General features: G+C 35.2%; 1 protein-coding gene across 6 annotated transcripts in view; it reads right to left on the bottom strand.

Annotated features, from left to right (window-relative positions):
* Positions 1 to 3,439: 3,439 nt before the first annotated feature.
* The window catches only part of LOC144964698 (E3 ubiquitin-protein ligase HECW2-like), a 36,365-nt gene continuing 13,053 nt past the window's right edge, over positions 3,440 to 26,751 (bottom strand). For 2 of the 6 annotated variants that reach the window (XM_078899227.1, XM_078899226.1), the window contains exons 15-29: positions 26,245 to 26,347; positions 24,560 to 24,712; positions 18,937 to 18,994; positions 18,101 to 18,281; positions 16,914 to 17,017; positions 15,355 to 15,472; positions 14,393 to 14,506; positions 12,377 to 12,529; positions 11,694 to 11,792; positions 11,252 to 11,384; positions 10,327 to 10,473; positions 9,456 to 9,570; positions 9,117 to 9,202; positions 7,810 to 7,922; positions 4,300 to 6,771 (exon numbers count right to left, since the gene is read on the bottom strand). In XM_078899227.1, the coding sequence (XP_078755353.1) occupies positions 6,660 to 6,771; positions 7,810 to 7,922; positions 9,117 to 9,202; positions 9,456 to 9,570; positions 10,327 to 10,473; positions 11,252 to 11,384; positions 11,694 to 11,792; positions 12,377 to 12,529; positions 14,393 to 14,506; positions 15,355 to 15,472; positions 16,914 to 17,017; positions 18,101 to 18,281; positions 18,937 to 18,994; positions 24,560 to 24,712; positions 26,245 to 26,347 (1,789 nt within the window). In that variant the 3' untranslated portion in view covers positions 4,300 to 6,659. Of the gene's footprint in view, positions 4,277 to 4,299; positions 6,772 to 7,809; positions 7,923 to 9,116; positions 9,203 to 9,455; positions 9,571 to 10,326; positions 10,474 to 11,251; positions 11,385 to 11,693; positions 11,793 to 12,187; positions 12,530 to 13,809; positions 14,507 to 15,354; positions 15,473 to 16,913; positions 17,018 to 18,100; positions 18,282 to 18,936; positions 18,995 to 24,559; positions 24,713 to 26,244; positions 26,348 to 26,751 lie in introns of those variants that run through there. The other 4 variants (XR_013643914.1, XM_078899228.1, XM_078899230.1 and 1 more) reach the window with 4 other exon arrangements.

Raw genomic sequence — 26,751 nt, 5'->3', positions numbered from 1 at the left:
GGTGACTTATAGTCTCATAGATATAACTCTATGATTTTTCTCCAAAAAAGAGTTGAACAAAGATATTAAAACTTTTCAGTGCTTTCCAGCGGAAAAAAAAAAGGCCAATATAAATTTAAAAAACAAAACAAAAACAGTAATGTAGAGCTGCCAACCTGAAATGATAGTAACAAGATTTAACCAATAAAAAAAAAAAGGATTTTCACTTAAAATTCATAATTTTCTTTATATATACCAAATGTAACCCCCCCCCCCCCCCCCCCCCCCCCCCCCTCAAGAAAATGCCTACATTATTCATATTATAAATACCTAACTAAACCTTAAACTTCATAGTTTCCGTAGTTGTTCAGACTTAAAATTTGGTTTTTCAGACATTAAATTTAGTTTATCAGACAGTCAATTTTATAAAATTTAGTTTTTCAGCATCCGAGTTGGGTAGCTTAGTTGGTAGAGCATTCACCTCACAAGCTAAGAATGCAGTCGAGATGTTTGTCTTACTCTCCCTTTCAAACTTGAATGAAATGTGTAGCTGGGTTTCTTAGACCAGGTACAAAAGACTTTGTAATAGACTTAGCATCCTATCCTAAGGGCAGCATGCAAATGTAATTGTCCATTTCATGCTGAAAGAAACCAGCTCCAAGAGTCTTTCTGGCAATAAAGACTACTTTCAGCAACTGAATTACCACCCAAGCATAAAATACTGGCATGAAGCAGAGAGTTACATGTTATAATCACAGACAGATCTTGCAGTTTCCAACACTGACCTACTTGTGGCTCGTTTGAAGGATACGCTGACATACAAGACCATAATGAACGTCCTAACCAAAAAATTAAATAAAGAAATATAACATGAAAATGATACCTAGCACATGGAAGCTAATCAAATAGATATTTTTCCTTCTCCATTTTTTTTTGTCAAAGCATTAATTAATGATATTCTAAATTTGGGTACAAACTAAAATAAACAAAAAAAAAAAACCCCAAACAACATAACAAACACACACACACACACACACACACACACACACACACACACACACACACACGCATAAACACAAACAGAAAAAAAAAAGAATTTTAAAAAGTGAAAAATACATAACAAAAAAGTCATTTACATATCACTTTCCTTTTATGTATCTCTCCCTCTCCTCCCCTCAAAGCAATAATATTGTGAATATATAAGCAAACATGAAAAAAAAAATCGAGCAAATGAAGAAAATAAAATTCTCTCGCACAAAAATTGCCCTAAAAGCTTGTAAAACATATCAACATGATATAAAAATTGTTAATACAGCCTCCCTATAAATTATTACAATCCTATAAACTGACAATATTAAAAAAAACAAAAACGATACAAAATTTAACTTGAGCAATGGATATCTTAATCATAAACACTACACTATGTAAATATTATAGATCCCTCTAAATATAAAATCTACCGTACACTAACAAAACACCTTCTTTTTGTTTTTCACTTTAACCAGAAATTGTTTACTTTAAATGTCAACTTTTGCAAAACATTTTTATGTCGTTAAGATAAGATGAACTTTATATTTATCCACTTTTGAAAATTTACATTGGGCATTGCCACTGACTAATAAAATAATGAAAAATAAAGGTAAACAATCAAAATTACAAACATAGAAATAAATGATCAAAAACCTTAACGAGACTAAAGACACGAAAGGGTCTCTAACACCTCCTGAAATTCACTTGACCTCTGTCTACCTATCTCTTTCTCATGATACAAACCTGTCTACTCAAAAAAAAAAAAGATGTCATAGTTTTTGGGAGAAAAAAATTGTGGTCGCTGTAGTTGACTTTAAAAACCAACACTTTACCCTCCTAAAAATTAAATAACACTTCAAAATACATTCAAATATGTATTCTGGCATCAGCTTTCATTTTCAATAAGTTTTAATGACTTAGAGATGACTCGTGAAGTTCATGAAATTGGAGACAAAATTTCCTAATTCTACGAAATTTTCGTAATAGTTGGCAAGTCTGCATAGCACCATTTTGAGATCGTAGGCCCCAAATATCAAGGAATTAAGATGACCACTAATTTGTCAATAAAGGCTTACTGTGCCTGAAAGTTCAAAGAAGTCTCAGGTTTAAACATTTTTAAGGACTTGAAGTTTATTTTAATTTGTCAATATTAGAAGTAAAATAAAAAAATCAGATTAAAAAAAAAAAAAACAACGCATGTTGTCGATGTACGGCAAAGTTCACAGTACAAAGTAAGACTAAAAAATAATTTAAAAAAAATTCAAAACGATGCCAATGGATAAAAGATAGAAATTAAGTAGTTGACTTATTCCATTTTGCTCAGTTGATTTGTATCTAAATATTTACAATACAAAACCATGTTGCAATTAAAATAATCTAAAAAGAAACAAAAACAAAAAAAAAATATCCCCATCAACCTATATCCAAGAATCTGACGATTTGTGGTCCCATCATTTGACATAGAACAAAGACATGGATCTCTGCACAATCTCATACACAGGCACACACAAATACACGGACAGACCCACATACACACACATACACAAAAATGCACCAAAAAACCCAAAAAAACTTCACCGGCTGGAATTTATATTTTTCAATTGGGTGTTTATAGCAAACTCCATTGAAATAATCATTGCATTAAAAAAAAAAAACCAAACAAACCCCAAAACCCCTAAAAATATCTCAACATAAAATGAATAAATATTCCATTAGTAGTATTCCAATTTTAAAACAATGTAAAAAACAAAATAAATCACTTTTGGTCTCCTTAACAAACATTCAATCTAATAATTCGTAACAAATTAAAGCATGCAAGAACTGCGACTGGTGTCAACATACCAAGGCTTTTGAGCCATATGAAGATTGAAGGGCATACTTTCCCAACTTATCAATGGCAGACAGAATCACACCTGGTTTTACAATATTATATTGCAGGTCAAAGGAAAATGACGAATCAACTCTTTCTATAAAGCTGAATAAAAAAGGGAACCACTTTCTCTCTCTCCCCCCCCCCCCCCCCCCCCCCCCCCCTCCAAAAAAATAAAATAAACCCCAACAAAAAGAAACATACACATCTTGTAGTTTATGAGTATTTAAAATATGTGGATTTATCCAGTGAAAAAAAAAATAGCAAACACCATTCGTGCTGCTAATACACCACCCTGTTTCTGATACAAGACAGATATGACTAAGAGTCGTGTAACTTAAAGTGGGCTTTAACAAACCAGGTGGGGGGGGGGGGGGGGGGGGGGGAATGAGGTGACTAAGTTAAGGTCCCAGATGTGAGCCCCGTTGCAGGACTTTCTTTGTTTTTCCTGGGCAAGATTATCAACCCAAATTTGATCACTTTGGACAACTTGATATCAGACATTTGTTTGATGGGTCACCTGTATTCCTTCATGGAATGCGGCATGGAAGGATGTAATTCTTTTTTTTTTTTTAAAGAAATAACGTTCTAGTCAGGGACTGCAAAATAGTGGATTGATCATCAACTATTGTTCCCAATAAATTAATTTGAAGTAGTAAACTAGAAAAGAAAATATTTATTAATGTTTGAAGACAATCAGTAACATTCATTAATAAAAAAATTAATCAAGAGCTTTTACTACTCTACTGACGGTATGCATTTAATTACATTACTCACCAGTTGTACCTGCCACATCAAATGTGCCATAACAAAATTGTGTGTGTGTAACTTCAAATATCGTAATATGTAAGAGAACAGATCTAGTGAGAACAACTCACTCAACAGGCGGTCTAAAATCAATGACAAAGATCTGAGTAATGTCAACTTCATGAGGACGATAAATAATACAAATGGTTTACGAACTGAGATAAGCAGTGTATACATTTATATAATAGATAAAATCTTCTTCTGTTTTCCCTCTATGTTACCACAAGGATGACATCGACTATATCTTCCTACATATTTATAATACCTATAAAATAAGCTGTCAGCAGGATGATGCTATGAAATAAGGCAATTATAATTATTATCAAATGAAATAATGACATATTTTATTTGTCCCTTTACAAAGCAGTTAAATTGAATCCTTTTAAGCCATTCCATAATTCCTGGTCTAGGAAAAGAGAGTAATAAGACTATACATACAACCCACTGCCATAACATTATATTATATCAGGGTGACTTAGATGCTAAAAATAAGATTTTTTTAAAATGTTGGAATGGGTTAATATTTTTCTTCTTTGCATTTTTTTGGCTGTTGTTGAGGACAATAGAGATAGTTTGTCAATATGACAAAAACTTGTTTTGTTTTTGTTTGTTTGTTGCTTTAGGTCTCTTCCAACACAATTGAGGTTATATGAGACCGCTGAAACAAAAAAACAAGCAATCTAACAAAAATAGTACAAATGTAAATCAAAATCATAACCTAAAGATATCATAAGCTAAATTATAAATAACCAAGAACAAACAGGCAGAAGATTTACAAAAAAAAAAATCCCCTGTCAAAAATACAATCACAAACCAAAGAAGCAGGATAGGCTAGTAAAGAGAAGAAGAAACGACATCACTATCGGATCGTACACCCATGCGAACATCATAGGTATATGATTCAAGGGTGATGCCCCCATCCAACCACCCGCGACAAAAACTTAAACCTCACTGATCTTGTAATTTTGACTATAAAACCATATTTTGGCACCTGGTTCATCCCAACATAATACCGTTTCGAGAATACAGGTCATATATTTAATTCGTTTTAAGCTAAACACTTATCGAGACTGTTAACGATGTTGTACGTTTCAAATGAAATGTTGAATAACAGCAGTACCTTCCATGAAACATTTTGGAAGCAGGTTCTGGCACAGTTTATAAACTAGTGCATGTAACAGTGCCAGACAAAACAGAGAGAATAAATCAACTACATCTTTCTTATAAAAATCAGTTGAGGAAGGTGGATATTTTATGCTGAATTTTTTTCTCTCTGCTTTGTATAGCAGTGAATCATAAGTCTCTATGAGATTGATTACTCTTGATGCCAGGGGAATAATAAAAGAGTAGTAGTCTTTAACAACATTAAAAGTTAGAAAGCAATTATTCATTTAAGCATTCATTTCTTTTGATTATTATCAATATTACAGCTACAGATTACCAAAAAATTCTAAAAAAAACCCCAATCATCTATCCATCTTCTATCCCTAATTTAAAAAAAATTTCAACATGTTTTCCTGGTTTCCTAAATTTAAAGTACCTTTCGGAGCGGAATAAACACCTGTCCACAACACTTCTCTTTAACAAGTACAATCACAGATATATACTGATGCACACCGATCAACAGGTTTCTTGTCTGAGACACACACTCGCACACATGATGTCATGGTTCAATGGCCCTCTGTCAATTTGATTTCTTGACGAATGCATTGCTGTCACTCGTGATGCCAATTTCCAAAGAGTTCAGACTAATTCTACCTCAGCTTTGAAATCGGTGTCACCAATGCAATGTTCCAAATCTGAAAAACTCCAAATATCAACCAAAATTCAATCTGATTTATAGCCTTCTTTTTTTGTTTTCTACTCTATTGAAAACCTAAAAGATCATCTGAACACTGCACTACAAGCAATGCTTTTGGGGCTGAAGCTGTCAACCTTACTCTTTTGGTGTTATATATAACCATGGAACACATTTTGTTACCATATGTTACAGTGAATGACAAAATCAGTCGGATGGTGAAAAGGTTTGAACTGAGATATTGCCAATTTTAGTTAGAATGTCAATTTTTATTTAAAAAATGAGTTCTTGTCATAAATGATTAAATCTACCCTTTTTGTACATCTTCGAGAAATATCAAAGCTTAATTTCACTTCTAAATATTTTTTACAGCTAGTCAAGTTGAAAAAGTATGAAATTTGAGAAACGTTGCTGAATACCTTTCCCATACATCTGACCATAACTTCATGAAAAATCACCCAATTTACTTTAAATAAAGATTAAAATGCTCTGGGGAGCATATGCTTTCAGAAAATGCAAAAAATAAATATGCAAATCCAAACTGTTCACCTTCTGACTGATTATGTCATGCATTGACACTTTTGGTCATCATAGCTCTTTTTGATGTTACATAGCCATTTCATGCCTTAGGACAACATAGGTCTTTGGCAGTGAATGCCTTTACCCATATCAATGAACAAACATGAAAGATGGTTTCAGCCCCATAGACTGGCCATTAGACCTTTCAATAGTTCAGTCTTAGTTCATCCCCTTGATGAAAATCACTGCAAGTAGGGTATGTAAGCAAAACAAAAGCGTATTATTTCTTCCCATTGTCTTGAAAGTAACTTCTGTAAATAACAACATTTATATGAATACCACTCAATAGTTGAGCTTGTTAATAATAATAATAATAATATAATATTTATATAGCACTTTCCACAGAAAAGAATGTCAAACTGCTTCCCTGTTTACCACAGTACACGATGAAAGATTCAAGTGTTAACAAGAATAGTGATCTTCAATATCAAAACATATCCTTAGTGGTATTCCATTCTAATGTTCCCTGACTTAATGACCTACTGTTTTCATTAAACTCCCAACTATAATAGGCAAAGACTGAATCAAATTGTTTCTGCAGTAATCACCAGATATATAACTGAGAGATGAGGGGAATTCTATCTCATCATTTGAAGTTCAATCAATTCCAAAAGTGCTCGTCTCCTCAACTGCCATGACCAGCTTTTCAAACAACATCTCCGATGACGTGTATGGTGGAAGGTCGAGTCGATTAAAACAGGTGTGTGCTCTGTAAGAAAAAAAAGGGGGGAGATAGGAGATGATGCCAGTTAAAAATTAAAAACAGCACACCAGGATACATCTGAAAATCGAAACATGATTCTATTTTTATTGTTATCAATAAAAATAATGATAATAATAATAATAATAATAATAATAATAATAATAATAATAATGATAATGATAATAATGATGATGATAATAATAATAATGATAATAATGATGATAATAATAATAATAATAATAATAATAATAATAATATAATAATAATAATAATAATAATAATAATAATAATAATAATAATAATAATAATAATAATAATAATAATAATAACAACTAATTTCCAGTGTCCAATCCCAAAAATTCTGCTCTTGATGCAAAATTCTGCTCTAGGCGCATGTACTGTGCTGCATGAACACTCCATCTCTCTCTCTCTTTGATTGTTGATCCAATGATAGGATGTTGCCTCTTAAAAATAAGCTTATCAACATGTTATAAATAAATATAAATAGATTCAGTAAGCATGACTGACAGGAATGCCAAAAGACAAATCTAATACTCGTAATCCTAACCCCTTTCTAATCAAATTAATAATAAAGAGGCCAAATGTAAAATTGATCAATATGATTAATTTTTGCAGTTATAGAAATTTCATTCAGTCTCTCAACTAAAGCCTTTTATATTCTCCTTTCGATATTTAATCGTTAACTCTGATATCAAATAAACATTTTTTAAAATGAGTGTGGCTTTGTGGTCTTGTGGTATGACATTCATTTTCAGTTCGAAGGTCCTGAGTTTGAGCCTCAAAGCTCTTTACTCACATTCTCTCACCATACTCAGGTGTAAATGAATACCTGGCCATTAACAGCATTGTATCTGTCGGAAAAAAATTGCAATATCGCCTAAAAGGCGTTATGTCTCATTCTACATGTTACGTGTTGCTGTTGGTCAAGAACCCTTTGTAAAGCGCTTTGAGCATGTTTAGTGGATATTGCGCTATATAAAGCTCAAGTTTGTTTTTCTAAGGTAGGACTTTTATACTCCTTACCTTGGCAAACTGGTGACTTTTCCCCATTTCTCTATACAAAACTTGCGTGGTCCATTGCTTCCTCTCAAAGCTGAAAAACCTTCATAGGGAATACTGGACGAACCCGTGACAAACTGAAAAGATTTAAGATACAAAACTAAAACTATACTCACAAACTCAAACATCTCTCAAATTTTACTATTTCACTGTACTGTAAAGCTTCATCATTGACAAAGTCTACCTGAGTTGAGAAAGAAGACATTGGTAGAGCTTAATAAAAGCCCAGAGTTTATCCCAGTTTCTGTACTTTTCCACCAACTGTAAAAGTTGTCTGCTATCCTTTGGAGAAAATACTTGATACTTGTGCTGCTATGTGGTCTTGTGGTATGACACCCCTTTCGGATTGGAAGGTCCTGGGTTCGAGCCTCGCATGTTGCATAGTTGAGTCCTTGGAAAAGGCTCTTTACTCACATTCTCTCACCATGCTCAGGTGTAAAATGAGTACCTGACCATCAACAGTGTTGTCTCTGTCAAAAAATCGACACAATTTTTCGTTCTACATAATACGTGTTGCTGTTGGCCAGGGACCCTTTGTAAAGCGCTTTGAGTACGTTTAGTGGATATTGCGCTATATAAAAGCTCGAGTTTTTTGGGTTTTTTTTTTAGAAAAAAATAAAATAAATAAATTTGCAATTCATATAAAGTATAAAGATGATGCATATTAAATAGAGGTATCAATTTGTAAATGAGAAACTGAAAATGACAATGACAACATACCCTCTGCTATCTATGTGATACACGTGAAATACTTTTAAAAGTTTTTGAAATGAAAACAAATTCAAAAACCTTATTATGACTTATGCTTGTTTCAATAAAATCAACTTTTCAGACAGGTGAAATTAACTCACAAAAAATAATTCATAGTATGCACAGCCAGTCTCAAACGACTGGTGATTCAAACCCACGAATTATAAAAAGTACTTTTTTCATAAATTCAGAGTCATAAAACCCAGAGTTTATCCCAGTTTCTGTAGCTTTACACCAACTGGTAAAATTGTTTGCTATCCTTTGGATAAAATGTTTGTTTATCACCAAATACTTTTAACCAGATCTAAGCGACCCGGCTATGCAATCTCCACGATAGACAGAGGGGTCAGAAAAGCAAACTATACCTGGATCATAGATTCAGAAATTCATAGGATAAGAAATGTTGAGCTGGAAGGTTGTGGGTGAGCGTACGTCTCAGGAGTTTATTTATTTATTTTTTTTTCTGATTTCTCTCAAACTTTGTGTTGGTCTGACACATTCATCAACATTATCAACCATACCTGTAATAGTCTGAGTCTCCTTTCATTATCAAATTTCTCTATGGCCTGCCAGAACCATTGGATAACGATGTGTTGATCATGATAACCTGGGGACAAAATATGCAAGAGAACATTGAGGGTAAATGTGACTCTCATATATAAAAATACCCCCCCAAAACATTAAATTAAAAAAAAAAATCTGCATTTCGTCCCATGGCCTTCTTCAGGAAGTACCCTTTGAATTCAGTAAAATCTGGCCCACAAAAATATGTGGATATCGAATAAATCATGATAACCACGCTAACTGATCCCTTAATATGGTGACTATTGATAAAATGTTTGCTGTCCATCTTCACTAACCTGATCGATAGTCAGTGTTACGACGCCAGTCGGCAATCTCAATTTCAACAGTGCCAGCTATCACAAGTTCCAGCTCCCTTGCATCAAAGATGGAAACCCAGCGGGCCTCTAACACCTGAAAAATGTTGGTGGGATTGGAAGTTAATTCATCAACAAAGGAGAAAGATCTGACTGTGCGAGGAAAAATTAGACACAGGCGTAAAAAGGAGAGTCTCACTATTCTAGTGGTAGAGCACTAACCTGACAACCAAAGGAATAGGGATGGTCTTTTGGTGAAGTCAAGTTATTTCTAACCTGTCTGTCCATCTAGCATTGACAGAGAAAGAGGGTCACTTAGATGTGGTGGAAAATACTTTGTGATAGACTGGCATCCAATCAAAATGGTAACAAGCAATTGCTAATGGGATTAACTCCAATTTCAACAGGTCTAATTGACTATTTAAAAAAGATAAAGATGGCATTGAGAGCATTAAGTCTTACGGATCATTGTTTATATAGCATTAAACATTCTATTTTATAAACACTAGAGCACCAAATGATTAGGCCCAAGCCTATCCCCATTCGTTTTTACAAACTTTTTCTCTCAGCTGATGTAGGATTAGAAAATGAAGCATTATATGAGTAAAGGAGATTGTTCTGTACATTATATACATGAAGAAATTTAAATAAAATATTGACAATAAAAGTATATATAATAATTTAAAAAAATTATTAAAGATATTAACAATTACAAATATAATAATAATAATAATAATAATAATAATAATAATAATAATAATAATAATAATAATAATAATAATAATAATAATAATAATAATAATAATAATAATAATAATAATAATAATAATAGTAGTAGCAATCTTGAACGAACCTCATGGAAGCCTCTTAATAAACTTTCTGTCTGTTCTGTCACACCTCTCTCTAACCTCCACTTTACCATTTTTTCAATGTATTCTTTCTTGTTCTTCTCTGTCACACATATATTCTTTCCATTTGGTTTGAGTTCTCTTTCCGTGACCTAGCGGGAGAAACAGATTCATAAATGAATATCAATCAATATTTAAAAAAAACTCTACTCCAGTGGGTTTGGTTTTAATCTAAACTGTTACCATATTAGATGTAAGACTTGGATTAGAGTAGATATTACAAAATGGAGCCATCTTAAACAATCAATACATTGAGTTTTCAGGCGTGAATGGAAAATAGTATTGTCAAAGTAAACAGAATAGATGAAATGTTAGTGCAGAAACTATTGGTTAGTGAAAAACAAAACAAACGAAAACAATATTTACTAATTTCAAGTTTAAGTTAAAAATTCCATGCTATATGAAACAATCCCAATTCAGCCAAAGTTGGCCCATACAATTTTGGGGTGAACTATACTGAAACTAAAGGTCCATTTTATAACACAAAAAAAGATATCAATATTAAAATATCCCGAAGAAACAGAGGAAAGATTCTTGCTTTTATCGGATTCCCTGGATTAAATGATGATAAAAAGATCCAAATTGTGAGACTGGGAAAAAATGTGGTCAATGTGAGTACTTTCTTTGTCCACATTTTTTCGACTCTTCGAGAGGCTACACCTGCTATTCTCTTCATGCCAGTTTTCCAATTATTTTTCATTACTCAACACAGAGAAACAGATGAAAACAAATCCTTTCATATATTCATTCCAATATCTCAGTACTGATGTCTTTTCGTGCTGCCATGTAAATCAATTTTAACCTGATAATTAGCATAATGTTATGGTCTGATCTAAAATATGAAAAACAATAAAATCCCATAATACAGACCTGGCCAAAGACTTCTTCACTGACAGAGAATGTGAGGTCAAGGTCAACCTCTGTGATGTCATGGTCTTTGATCCACAGCAAACTCTGATGATACTCCATGTCCAGGGACTCCAAGTCTTCTAGAGACAGCGGACTGGAAATAAATCAGATTTGAAGATCTGAGCTATAAATTGAAAACAGGAATAGGACAAATATTGCCCATCTCAATACTTTTCTCTCTTTTTTTTTTAAATCTTAAAAAATTGTTAACATTTTTCATAAAGTTATGGACTTTTTGTAGCAATAGGTAGGCTTAAATAAGATATTTGAATGCCTATATTTTATACCTTCACAAAAGAAGTAATTATAAAAAGGCCAAAGGCAGTCATCATCATCATTGTCACAATAGAAATTTTTCTGAATAAAAAACTATGATCAATAAGATATCCTTGACTGTACTTACACTCTGAGCACAGCCTTGTAGAAGGCTCTGGTGAAAAAGGCATCCAGGAGATACTGGTGGACAAGGGCGAGACCCAAAACTCGACCAGAGAAACGGAACCTGAAAGTATATTTGATTTAATTACATATATATATATTTAATTTTTTTTTCTTTCCGAGTTGAGTTCAAACTGAGGGGGAAAAAATAAGAAAAGAAGAACAACCCTACCACTCCACCCACAAAATAAAGTAAAATATTAATTTTTTTTAAATACCAAAAATGTTCTCAATATGATATTCAAGAAAACTGCTCCCCCCAAAAAAAAAAAATCAAAACCACAGAGATACATTTTATAAATACAACAACCCCCCCCCCCCCCCCCCCCCCCCCAAAAAAAAAAAAAAAAAACTAAAATCAAAAAACAAAAAAAACAAAAACCAAAAACAAAACTAACCAAAAAAAAACAAAAAGCAAAAGCAAAAACAAAAACAAAAACAAACAACAAGAGCTGATAATTTTCTTATTTTTAATAACACCGATACTTTGCTCCTTAACCCATTCAATCAAATATAAAAAGTTGCCCTGCTTGTTAAATCTTTTTTTTTGAAGTAAGGTTTTTTCATTTAAGTCTTTTCATCTCATCTTTTTCTTAATATTTTTAGAACTCCATATCAAAATGACACAAATTTTTATTGGCGCATTACCAATCATGTGCATTTTCTATAAAGGTAGACAATGGGCTGATCTGTACAGTGTATGTGTCGTTTGCTGAATATTCAAACAGACCATAGTAGGGGTTAAACAGTTCCCTTGACAGGAGGAAGAAAAACTCTCTAGAGGGTCCGCCATAGTCCAATCTGGATGATATTATAAAATAAAAAAGTCAAATACATAAATAACAGATATCACTTTAATAATAATGAACATATTAAAAAAAGAAAAAAAGAAAGAAAGAAAAAACAAAACAAAGCAAAATAGATAAACAAGACAAAACATTTAACACATTTTCTAGACCTGTAAATGAGCTCTATAAAAATTGACTGAAACTCTTCGACAAACTGAAGATTCAATAATTTTTTAAAAAAATAAGGGCATCATTGGAGAGGAGAGTGATAAATACAATATATCAAAATAGTGGGTGTTATTTCTTACTGGAAGTATGACTGACATAATTTGACGTAGAAGGAATGCTAAATAAGCATGTCATTCATATAGGTAAAGATGACTTCATCAAAGTCATATTCCTGCCTCTGGAATTTTTTTGACATAGAAAAATAATCACCATTATCATCTTTAACTTCTAGCCATGACCAATTGAATTTATTCCTCACGGGACTCACATCTTTATTGATGCTCGACAAGTCTGAATTGCGATCCACGAACAGCTCAGCCATTGTGAGAACATTAGAATAATGTAGCAATGAGCAAACTTGATTTTCAATCAGTAAATGACAGAGAAAAAAAAAACTTAAATAAATATGACTTCAGGCCAATACACTGAATTATTAAGTAGACGTGAATTATCAAGAAGAAACTTCGGCAGGCGTAGCGGAAAAATTCAAAGAATCGAAATGAAGGTAAATCGCCACAAAACAGCAAGCTCGCTTGGGCTTGAGCAAAACAATGCCAGTAAACGTCCTGATTTGCACGGGAATTAATTAGGCTACTTACCATTGTTCCTTATGATCAGGTACTCAATCAGTGAAGAAACGGTCAACCAGTTTGTTTACAACGTGAGGCAATCGAAATGTGCTTGTAGCCATCTATCCTACCTTTCGATTTGAAGATGTCTACATAACGGACTTGTGGCATTCGCAATTTACTTTATCATAGTTTTGAGACTCGAAGGGTAAATGTGGTCAATTTTGGCTTAGATGAAACAGTGAAATTTATCGCTCGGTGGCTCAGTTAAAATTGGCTACAGTTGGGATCACGACGGATTGGAAAGTGAAAAAATAATTTAACGAAGGATGTGTGAAAATACCCAGGGAAGTGTTCAGACATGCCTTTTATAAAAAGCGTCGCTTTGTCTTGGCAATATATACATTGTTAATATAAACGGTCCCCATGAGCTATGCATAGCGCTGTGGAACACTCCTAATTATTTTACGGTCATTCGACTACGATTTGTGAATTCTTTCTTTTTTTTATTTCTTTCTTTCTTTCCTTTTTTAAATATTTGAATTTGACAAATTGACTGATTTCAGTTAATTGACTGAGAATTTACAGGTCTAATTTTCCTTTCTAACACAATATTTTCAATTTACAACTTTAATTGTAAATTAGAATGCCCTGAAACAGTTGTTGACGTCAAAGGGTCGTCTCGAAAAGGCTGGCAGATCTCAACATCTTGTCTTTCGTCAGTTTTTCTTCTAGCTCCAACTTGAATATTTATACTGAGAATGACGATTTTTCATCGTCATGTTTTTATGGATACAAAAAGCGATGTAAAAACTTGGTGCTTTTTGGAAAAATCCAACCATCTAAACAATTCTTCAAATGATTCTAATTTGTATCACACAAAATTTTCACAAATTGGAACTCTATTTTTTGAGTCATCTCCTTTCTTTTTTGCTGTAGACCTAATTTGCAAAGACTAAATCATAAAAGTGTTCATTCATAATACCACAATGCTTTTTATCAATAATATTGACATCTATTCATAAAGTGAACTGAAAGCCGTAGTGTGATTTCAATCTTGTATAGTGTATAATCCTTACCCTTCCTCTCCTGCAAATGTAATGTAAAGCTTATTTCTTTGTAGTTCTTTCTTTGGTGTGGCCATAACTTTGTTAAAAGCATCTTCCAGTACATGGTCCCTTCGAACAGTCAACCTGCAAAAAAACAAAAAAGAATATAGAATGAGACAACAGCTTGGGAGTTTTGGGAACAAGTTTAAAAACCAGCCATAAACATATTTGTTATGCAAATTTTTTTTTTTTTAAATCTACATTTCAATATTTTAAAAACCACATGAAATATCTTTAATGCAACTTATAACAGGTTTCATATCTTAAAAGAATAACCCCATATCTTACTACCTTGAGCGGGGGGGGGGGGGGGGGGGGGGGGGGGGGGGGGAATGTCACAAAACTTTTTAAAACATTATTTTCGGGATGATAGTGTCTTAAGTTTATTTTCTTTTACTCCTTCATTATGCAGTAGCTCCCTTTTATGGTGGATCAATTTGACATCCATGTGAATACAAAAAAAAAAAGTTGATAACACTTTCATTTTCATTGAGTTTACTAATCTATCAGACAGAAGGAAACGATTGTCTTTAACATTTGGAGGCATCCTGGTTCTGCAGCATTGGGTGGCAGGTTGTTCCACTCTAATTGCAGAGGGGAAAAATGAATGTGTCTCTGTAATTGCTTGATGCAGGACGGAAAATATATGATTATGTCCCGGTGTTGATTTGATTGAATTTGGGAAAGTGCTTGCAATTTGTTTGTGCATTATTTTATGGATGATATTATATCCATTGACCATTTTTCTTCAAATCTTAGTCTAGACACTTTGCAATCTTCATCAGAATGAATGTGTCTGTACAACAAATTATCATCTCCCATTGGATGATTATTATGATTTGTTTCGTAACGCATCTTAAAGAATACTTCATAGTTTTATGTTAAATCATCATTGTTTTCCCCATTTTATTTATACCAAAATGAAAACTTACTTTAACTTTCCAGGCCCCTGACCATAACCCTTGGACTCGAGTTTACGATAAAAGTTTCTAAGTTTGGCTTGGAAATCTCTCTTATAAGGGGCAGGAACTCTTCCAGGTAGTCTTTGAACTGGGTAGAGAAATTAGAGAAAGTCTATTAGTAAAGAAAGCAGCAATAATTAGTAATAGTAGTAGTATCTGTATGGTTGGCGCTGAAGAAACCAATGGTCTGGTTGTATTTCAGCGGCGTCCTCATTGGGAGCGGGCCCATGTCAGTCGGGCCTTGAAATCGTTTAGGTGTGGTGCCATGATGACCAGTTCATCCAGCCCATTCCACTCCGAGATAGTTCTAATGAAGAAAGAATTTCTGTAGTTTTGTGTTCTTGTCTGTGGGATTTTGAAGCAGCGAATTGTTTGTGGCGTATCTGGTAGTATTTATACCAGATCATGGTGATGAGCTACAAGTAATAAATACACAATCAATCAATCAAAAAGTAGGCCTAAATAATCAATAATTACAAGGACATTTTTTCCCCATTAGGGTTTGTTTTGAGACAAATAGAAACTAGTGGAATTTATAATATTACTGCAAGAAGACTTTTCCTGCCGAGACATCCTCCAAGAAAAACTTTCAACTCCATTCTTGGTTTCCACCTGTGTGAGGCAAGGGTACCTCCTGTCCCCTCTTCTATTCTTGCTTGTGCTTGACTGGACAACATGAAACATTTGCAAACTCAAGGTGAGGAATACAATGGACCTTCTCCAAAAAGCTGAAAGATTTAGAGTTTGCTGATGATATCGCCTTACTCAGCCATCACAGTCAAGACAAGCAACTTAAGTGGACTGCTTGACAGAAACAGCCAAAAACATTGGTCTAAAAATAAATGTTGAAAAAACAAAAGTAATGCAAATTAACAACCAACACATGATCTCCAGTTCAAGATGTAAATGACTTCACATAATTAAGCAGTAAAGTGAAACACAGGGTATGAAGAAGATATCCATCTGTCTTTTGTCTCCTTGTCGCCCATATAAAAAGCAACGGATATCTCTAATGCAACTAATTTTAGAATATTTGGTTCAAATTAAAATTGGGGTAAAGGTATATTTTAAAGAGCGTTTTAAACATTTCATCATTAGTGCAGATTAATTGAGGGCCCACTTTTTGAGCCCTCAATAGAATCGAATCTCTTCTGTGTTATGTGACGTCCTGTTAGTTCACATTGCCCTCTGCTCATCATCTCTCCTCCCAATTAAGTTTCACCAAAATAATAAAAAGTAAACTTTAACCCCCCCCCCCCCCCCCAAAAAAAAAAAAAAAAAAAAAAAACCCTAAAAGCCAAAACAAAACAAAACATGCCATGATTACAGCAAATCAGCCAATAATTACAAAATACGGATTTTGAACAAAAAATATGGACTTATGACTCAGGATGCCAAATACATAACAAATCCATTTTTTCACGGAATGGTTGGCAGCAATGCCTAAACAATATCTTATCCCAAATAGCAATAAGCATACACTGTCATACTTCAAAATATTATCCAATTGTAACATGTTAAATTATTACCTGGTGAGCCCTGAGGTGTAGACTGATTTGCTGTTTCCAACACTTGGTTGTTGCGATGAGTGACAGAACTCGGCACATAAGACATTATCTCATTCTCAAACATACTGTAGGAAATTAAAGAAAATAGAAAATACAAATAAGAATGGTTAAGAAACAAATTATGCACTCTTCAGTGGGTCTACATGCGATGGCTGTAAACTGTAAACCAAATGCATATTATTATTATGAGCATAATTACTCATGACAGGCCTGATATTTATTATTGTTTTGGAACAATATTTTTGTTGGTTTGTGAGTTTTTCTATAACAAGTAAGCATTTCTTTAAAATTCTTGGACACATAAAGGGTGTGGTTTCATCTTGGAAAACAGGTTTACTGATTAGTAAGGCAATTGTATTCTCAACCATCATGATGATTTAATACCAAACTTTGGTCAAACTAGGTTTTAAAAATGTTAATACGCATGTTATAAGTACACATGACAGGCCTAAAACTTGGAATCACTGTTTTGGAACAATAGTTTTGTTTGTTTTTACATGCCAATTTGGGTTGTGAGACTTGTAAATGAGTACACAAGGACGAGTAGATAAAATTATACCCAAATTAAAAAAAAAAAAGATGAAAAGGAAAATTCCATGCCTTTGTTAACATTAACTGAGGTAAGAAGTAACTGAGAAACTCCATCATATCTGTACTTTGTATTCTGAGAGACTGATCAGACAACAAATTTAAAGAGAAATAATTTTCTTCTTGTGTGATTAAAAAAAAAAATCTTTTCCTTATTTACTCTTTACATTTCTGGTGAAGTGTTTTTTTGTTGTTGGTAAAACGACGTTTGTTAAAATCATTTCATTTTGAAGATTTATTTCCTCTTATGCTACTATTATCATTACTCAAAGCTTCAGAAAGTCTGTTTTTGTGCTTTACATTCCTTGGGGGATCCAGCAAGTCCTTTAATGGAACTGCTAAGGGACATGCAATTTTGGGCACCTGAAGCAGACACGGCAGTGCTCACTAACTGAGGAATTAAAAGTGGCAAATCTCACCTGGGAGGTTACCAAGAAGAAAGCCAAGAACAGAAATAGATGGGGGAGGCTCATAGAGGCCCTATGTTCTGCAAGGAGTGAAGAAGATTGAGTCAAGTCAAGTAAGTCAAGGGACATTCAAGAAAGTACAGTGTGCAATACCTGAGAAGGATGGTGAGATCTACATCATTTGAATACTGCTCCAGCATGTCCACACCCCTTGATGCAATCTTGGTGATTCTCTCTTTAAGGGTGGAGTTGGTTACTAACTGTGGACTTTTCTCTTTCAGAATATCTTCAACATTGGGTTGACGAAGGAACAGAACTACCTTCTCATTGTAGGCTAGGTGGGAAAATAAATAGGCACATTTGTATATTCCCTGGTATGTTTAGTTTTAGTTACAGCAATTTATGTTAATTTCATCAGGAAGATGACAAAAAGAACAGAAAGTTGGTTATTAGGTAGATTGAGATTACGGTGCCTGCAACAATCTTGGGTTACAGGTGACTAATACAATGAAAGGGAAGAGAAACAATTATGACTATTTAATCACTGATGCATAAACAGGGGTCAGAAAAAAATCTCACCCATATCCCAGTCTGATTTTGAGGTGAGTGCGTTTACCTCTGGGCTATCGGATCCACTCAATTAATCAAAATGAGGTAAATAGATTATAGAAAGTCTACAATAAAATATTCTCTTTACCACAATAACTCATCTTTTAGTGTTTATAAATAATATAACAAAGAGAAATGTCTATTGTTGGATAATGTTTGTACCATAATAGTATATAAATATCAATGGGAATTCTTACATTTAAAATTCACCATGTGTCTGATAATATAACTGCAAAAATATGACAACATTCATAACTTTAACAAAAGTCTAGTTAAGTTTAGATCTTCTAAGAAGACCAATGGAATAGTTTAGTAATGTCAATAGTACCATGGTCAAGAATAGGACTGGTTTCAGAACAAAATATCAAGACTGCATTTACCTGTAGGAATCACAGTGCTGCCCTCGGATGAAATGGGTTGACGAGGTGGTGGGACAGGCTGAAAGAAATAGGGATTAACCATTAATATGCTACAAGGTATAAAAATCCTTAGGAGCCATTAGACTGTTAGAGCCAGAGTTTATCCTGTTTTTTTTTTTCCCTTTTGATAGGATGTTAATATATTGCGAAGTTCTCTATGTCAGATGTAACAGACTTAGCTACATCACTGCAGGGTTAAGAGACCAAACTGTCATAAACTTCATACCTAACTTAGTTCTTGTTTTGTGAATCCAAGATTACCGCTACACCACCACCACTACAAATATAGGTGAAATGATGTGTTAATCTTCTAAAGATGGGATTCAATTTATTCTCTAAGCTGACATATCTGACCATTTTCACTGATAGACCAGTGGCAGTGATGCAACTGGGGCTTCATTTAAACAAGAATCATATGTGACGTCGCGTGACGGTTTGGTCCGGAAGGTACATTTTGGACATTTGGACCTTTTGCTATTTCTGAATAGATCATTCTTTTCTCTGTAATTTGATACATGTTTCATTAATGTATCAAATTTTTTGGCTGAGTTATACAAGATTGAAATTGGGAGGTTCCTGCTAATCTCAGATCCAAAATTCAGAGAAATTTGCAGAGAGATTTTACACACATCACCATAGCAACGGCATGTTATATTTCAGCTATCGTAATGAAATTTGGCATGCGTTTTATATAGCATGTGACTTACATGTGTGTAAAATTATTTCTAATTTGGTCCATCAGCTTTTACACAACACTCGTTTTTGTAATGACGATATCGTGGAGGTGGTGGTAACAGCTCTTTGCACTCAGAAAGGAAAGAGTCCTCACCCACTCGGATTTTTTTCTCTTTCATTTTCAACATCCTCCTGCATGCCCCCCCGCCCTCTCTCTCCCCTTCCTCCCTTCTTTCCCATAACTCTCTCTCTCTCTCTCTCTCTACTTCCTGTTCCATCATTCTCTTTTTCATTTCATAATCAATCTCTTCATTTTGTCTCGTCCTATTCACTATAGCTATCTCTTTCTATCGGTCTGTCCATTAACTCTTTTCTGTTAGTCTTCCTCCTCCCCCCCCCCCCGTCTCTCACTCCTTCTCCTTTACCGCTCGTCCTCTCTCTATCTGCCTCCTCCCTGTTCCAACAATCCCTTTAATTCCATAGTCAATCTTTTCATTATATCTCGTCCTCCCGTCCTGGTAACCATCTATATCTATCTGTCTATCGACTAGCTCTTTATTTTATTCATCCCCACATTCCATCCTCCCATCTCCAGTCAACACTCGTTCAGCGAATCATTCGAGGCAAGCGCACGCTCACGCTCACGCCCACAACACCACAATCTCTTCGCCTCTGACGACCTCAATACAATTATCGGCCGAATCTAACAAGTTAAATTATTCATTTGACAAAATATCTCATAAAAATCAGTTTATAATGAAGCAAGATTTTGAATTTCTTGCAACATCAACTCTAACAACAATAGTGCAGCGTAAGTGGCCATTTTGCATAACTTATGACCATGTGATCCCGAGGACCAATGAGAGAGAAGGATTCAAAGGGTTTTCCTTTGGTAACTATGCAATGGCAGAGACGCCAACTTTAAATTTGGCTCACAGGAGTTTCAGACACCACTCGTAGGAATTTCAATGCCGAAAGAGGAATTTCCGCACACAAGAAAAAGGAATTGGAATGGTATTTGGCATTGTGTTTACATATTGTATAGTTCTAAATAGATAACAGATTAGAATTATATTATGATACATAAACACATTGCCAAATACAATCCCAAAGTTTCCTTATTTCAAATGAAGTAAAGCGCCAAAACCTAATGGTAGAGATTGTAGTACTGGTGGTAGTGAGGATGATGTGGTGTTGGTGGTTATTGTAGTAGTGGTAGTAATGATGAAGATGTGATAGTGGTTGTTGTTGTGGTAGTTGTAGTGCTGATGATGTGGTGGTGGTATAGTGGTTGTAGTAGTTGTGGTCGTGATGATAATAATGTGGTGGTGGTTGTAGTGATGTTGATGTGGTGGTGATGGTGGTTGTAGTACAAATGGTAGTGATGATAATGTGGTAGTGGTGGTGGTTGTAGTACAAATGGTAGTGATGATAATGTGGTAGTGGTGGTTGTAGTAGTAGTGGTAGTGATGATAATGTGGTAGTGGTGGTTGTAGTAGTAGTGGTAGTGATGATGATGTGGTGGTGGTGGTTGTAGTAGTAGTAGTAGTAGTTGTGATGATGTGGTGGTGGTGGTTGTAGTAGCAGTGGTACTGATGACGATGTGGCCGTGGTGGTGTAGTTGTAGTAGTAGCAGTGGTGGTAGTGATGAAGATGAGGTGGTGGTGGTGCTTGCAGTAGTAGTGGTAGTGATAATGATGTGGTGGTAGTGATGATGATGTGGTGGTGATGATGGTTGTAGTACAAATGGTAGTGATGATGAACTGGTAGTGGTGGTTGTAGTAGTAGTAGTAGTGGTAATCATGATGTGGTGGTGGTTGTAGTAGTAGTGGTAATGATGATGTGGTGGTGGTTGTAGTAGTAGTGGTAATGATGATGTGGTGGTGGTGGTTGTAGTAGTAGTGGTTGATGATGTGGTGGTGGTTGTTGTAGTAGTAGTGGTGGTGATGATGATGATGTGGTGGTGGTTGTTGTAGTAGTAGTGGTGATGATGATGATGTGGTGGTGGTGGTTGTAGTAGCAGTGGTAATGATGATGCAGTGGTGGTTGTGGTGGATGTAGTAGTGGTAGTGATGATGTGGTGGTGGTGGTTATAGTAGTAGTAGTGGTAGTGATGATGGTGGTGGTTGTAGTGGTAGTGATGATGTGGTGGTGGTGGTGGTTGTAGTAGTAGTGGTAGTGATGATGATGTGATAGTGGTGGTTGTAGTAGTAGTGGTAGTTGCAGTGATGATGATGTGGTGGTGGTGGTGTAGTAGTAGTAGTGGTAGTGATGATGTGGTGGTGGTGGTTGTAGTAGTAGTGGTAGTGATGATGTGGTGGTGGTGTTGTAGTAGTAGTTTAGTTGTAGTGATGATGTGGTGGTGGTGGTTGTAGTAGTAGTGGTAGTGATGATGTGGTGGTGGTGGTTGTAGTATAGTGATAGTTGTAGTGATGATGTGGTGTGGTGGTTGTAGTAGTAGTATGTAGTGATGATGTGGTGGTGGTGTGTAGTAGTAAGGTCGTGATGATGTGGTAGTGGTGTTGTAGTATAGCTGTAAAGATGATGTGATGCTGGTAGTTGTTGCAGTAGTAGTGGTATTGATGATGATGTGGTGGTGGTTGTAGTAGTAGTGGTAGTGATGATAATGTGGTAGTGGTGGTTGTAGTATAGTGGTAGTGATGATGATGTGGTGGTGGTGGTTGTAGTAGTAGTAGTGTAGTGATGATGTGGTGGTGTGTGGTTAGTAGTAGTAGTGTATGACGACGATGTCGCGGTGGTGGTGGTAGTTGTAGTAGTAGCATGGTGTAGTGATGAGATGAGTGGTGGTGGTGTTGCAATAGTAGTGGTAGTGATAATGATGTGGTGGTGGTTGTAGTAGGTGTAGTGATGATGATGTGGTGTAGATGGTTGTAGTAAAATGGTAGTGATGATGAACGGGTAGTGGTGGTTGTAGTAGTAGTAGTGGTAATGATGATGATGTGGTGGTGGTTGTAGTAGTAGTGGTGATGATTTGGTGGTGGTTGTTGTAGTAGTAGTGGTGGTGATGATGTTGGTGTGTGGTTGTAGTAGCAGTGGTAATGATGATGCAGTGGTGGTTGTAGTAGTGGTAGTGATGATGTGGTGGTGGTGGTTATAGTAGTAGTAGTGGTAGTGATGATGGTGGCGGTTATAGTAGTAGTGATAGTGATGATGATGTGGTGGTGGTGGTGGTTGTAGTAGTAGTGGTAGTGATGATGATGTGGTGGTGGTTGTAGAAGTAGTGATGTTGTAGTGATGATGTGGTGGTGGTGGTTGTAGTAGTAGTGGTAGTGATGATGTGGTGGTGGTGGTGGTTGTAGTAGTAGTGGTAATGACGATGTAATGGTGGTTATAGTAGTAGTGGTTGTGATGATATGTGTGGTTGTAGTAGTAGAGGTCGTGATGATGTGTTGTGGTGTTGTAGTAGTAGCTGTAAAGATAATGTGATGCTGGTAGTTGTTGTAGTAGTAGTGGTATTGATGATGATGTGGTAGTGGTGGTTGTAGTAGTTGCAGTGATGATGATGTGGTGGTGGTGGTGGTGTTAGTAGTAGTGGTAGTGATGACGATGTGATTGTGGTGGCTGTAGTAGTTGTGGTAGTTGCAGTGATGATGATGTGGTGGTGGTGGTTTCAGTAGATAGTGGTAGTGATGATGATGTGGTGGTGGTGATTGCAGTAGTAGTGTAGTGATGATGATGTGGTGGTGGTGTTGTAGTATAGGTGTTGAGTGATGATATGTGTGGTGGTAGTAGTAGTAGTGGTATGATATGTGGTGGTGGTGGTAGAAGTAGTGATAGTTGTATGTGAGTGGTGGTTGTAGTAGTAGTGAGTGATGATGTGTGGTGTGTGGTTGTAGTAGTAGTGTGTTGTAGTAGTGATGGATGGTGTGGTTGATAGTAGGTGGATGAGGTGTGGGTGTAGTAGTGGTGTATGTGATGGGTGTGTTGGGTAGTGGATGAGAGTGGAGTGGTGGTTGGTGCAGTGATGATGATGTGGTGGTGGGTGGTGAGAGAGTGGTGTCGTGATGTGGTGAGTAGGGGTGCTGGGTGGGGTGGTTTAGGTTGATGAGGTGTGGTGGTGATGCATAGTGGGATGTGATGATGGTTTAAATATTTGATAGCGCTATCGGAGATGATGTTTGATGCAGTAGGGGGGGGGAAGTTGTGGGGGGGGGGGGGGGGGGGGTTACTGGACAATGACCTCACGGAATTGAGGAAGTTGCGACGAATTTTGGCTCCAGACCGGAGTTTTTTCCGGTGAAACCGGAGTTTTGGCATCACTGCAATGGCCTACTTCTGTTTACATAATTGGAATTTGACTACCCTCTTTCGGGGTTATAATTTGACCACAAGATGGGGTCAATGGGCTAAAAATAGCATTGCGGAGGCAGGAATGGAGTTCCCCTTTGAGAAAAAGTTATAGGTTACCAGATTGGCGTCCTTTTGCTAAGCTTAAAGAGTCGTCAAAATGATCCCTCTTTCAATGGGTGAAAACAGGGTATACTCTCTTTAAAGATTAAATTTATATACTTTAAGACTGTTTTTAATTAAAAAGGTACGATTTTATGAAAGAAAAATACCTTAAAAAGTCAAAAATTGAAATAACGCATTTTGCCTATTTTAGTCACTTTTCAAATATAATGGCCGTTTACTCACTTCAGCTAGATGTACCTTCCGGACTGAACCGTCGCGCGACATCACATATGGCTGTTGGTAAGGTCCAACAAAAATAAAAAACACTCTTCAAAGTATATATTCTATAACTATGCATAACTCATTTTAATCTGAGTTTAAAAGAAATTTTGTTTTAAATAGTAATTCTATTATTGCCTAAACATGGGCATTCATGTCCAACAACGTCATGAAAGGATCAAGAGTGATCTTCTGGGCGTTAAAATATTTCTCTTACCACATCCAGACCAGACGATTCCGGGTTTCTGACAGAGGGACGCAGCCTTGGGGCTGGAGTGGGCAGGAAGTCTGGATTGATGAGAGGAACATCTGTCGGGATGCGAGGGTCCATGAATGTTGTATTCCGCATCACATGGTCGATGAAAAAAGGCTGAGAAAAGAGAAAATAAAGTTTTAGCCATTTACGAAATCAATAAAATTCCCTTTATTATAAATGTTAACAATATAGCACCTAAAATCCACAATGATTGTGCTCTGCGATGCTTTACAAAATAGATACTAACCAAAACAACAAATAAATTAATTACAAAACATAATAAATATGCATATAGAAACAAATTATAGGATTAACGTCCTCCATAAAAAATAAACCTTACAGAACAACTCAGTCTCCAGACATTTCCTGAAAGATGATAAATTGTCCAGGACTTTGTCTGAGGAGTGAGTGCATTCCATAGGAGCAAGAGAGGAAAAAGTCTTTTTGTCAAAAGTGGTCTTTATTCATCCTCAATTTTTATCTTGAGTCTATCTTGAAAAAAAAATAACCAAATAGCTCATGCATCAGCCTAAACAGTTCTGAAAAGTAAGCTAAAGGGAATAGTTTTCTTGCTCAATATTGCACATTTACAATGCACAACATATCCTCCTGTACAAAGGAGGCTCTCGAGAAAATCACCCTGAAAAAATGACAACGTATCTCAAACATTATTTTCAACACACATTTATTCAAAAGACAACACCTAAGTTTTAAAGCTTTTCTGCAATAATAAGGCTACATAGGACAGAGCCATTAGGAAAAAAATAATCTGTGTCTTCATGAGATTTTGTAAACAGATCATCCAATCCAAAGGTCAGTGTTATACTGTTATATGTCATCGGATTACCCAGTGAGAAAATAATACAAACATATTTAAATTTAAAGGCATGGGGAGGGGGGAAAGACATACAACTTCCCACACTACCCCCACCCATTCGCTCATTAAACAGAAAAACCCAACGAAATAACCGCCCCCCCCCCCCCCCCCCCCCAAAAGACAAACCAAACCCCCCCCCCCCCCAAAAAAAAACCCTCCGTAACTAACACAAAACAAATGTTACTATACATATATTAATAAAGCAAATGTCAAACATAATTTTTAAAAAATACTTTTGTTTTGTACAAATCAATCACAAAAAGGGAAAAGAAAAATCCTGAGTTGGGGATCATATCATGTCATTAAGGTATGGCAAATGTCATCGACGCAATTTGAAAATGGGGGATGATTATAATTTGTTTTCTTATTGAACCATCTCATTTGATATCCTTGTCTACATTACAATTTTTATATTTGTGTATTAATACATATTTTTTTTCATTTAAATGAAGTAATCCACAAATTATAAAAAAATAACAAAAACTTAAAACCAACAAAACGAAATAAACCCCAAACAAAAGAGCAACCCCTCCTCAAAAATTTTAAACAATAGTAGCGACTTGATATGTAAACAATTTCAAGTACTTTGAATAGCGTGGTTTTTTATACTAAAAAAAAAAAAGGTGAGAAATGATTATGAAGAAAAAAGTCTTCTACCCTCAACTCAGGTAAAACAAAAAGTTTTGAAAAAAATTATATTTCTATAACTTGAGAAAATAAAAAAAACCCCTAAAAAACACACAAGAAAACAAAAGTAATTAACAATTACTTTGCCAGACTTGTCGTATTTCATTTCCCATCTACGAGGCAACTCTTTGGAAGGATCGGAAAAGATGTTGACAAAACTGACCAAATCTCTATTATGCTGGTATCTGGAGAGTGGTAAAATAAAAAAAAGGGTTGCTGCAATTTTTGGCATAAAGCAAAAGTCTTTTAAAACTATAAATTTTTATTAAAATCATGAATTGAAGGGTAAATTGACAAAGAGGAAAGTCAATCAATGAGATATATGTTAATACAGCAGCAAATATGACAAAAATATGTAAGCTCCCCAGCATTCATGATAAGCGTCACCTGTTCCATTTTTATGCTGTAGATCTCTCTCTCTCTCTCTCTCTCTCTCTCTCTCTCTCTCTCTCTCTCTCTCTCTCTCTCTCTCTCTATATATATATATATATATATATATATATATATCCATATAAATTGGAAGGGGTAATGAAATACATATATAAATTTTTTTTTTAAACAAACAAACCAAAAAAAAAAAAAAAAAAAA

Source organism: Berghia stephanieae, chromosome 2 (assembly GCF_034508935.2).
Source record: "Berghia stephanieae isolate SIO BIC M18660-M18661 chromosome 2, UCSD_Bste_1.3, whole genome shotgun sequence".
Taxonomy (NCBI): Eukaryota; Metazoa; Mollusca; class Gastropoda; order Nudibranchia; family Aeolidiidae; genus Berghia; species Berghia stephanieae.
This window is presented reverse-complemented; position numbering and strand designations above follow the sequence as displayed.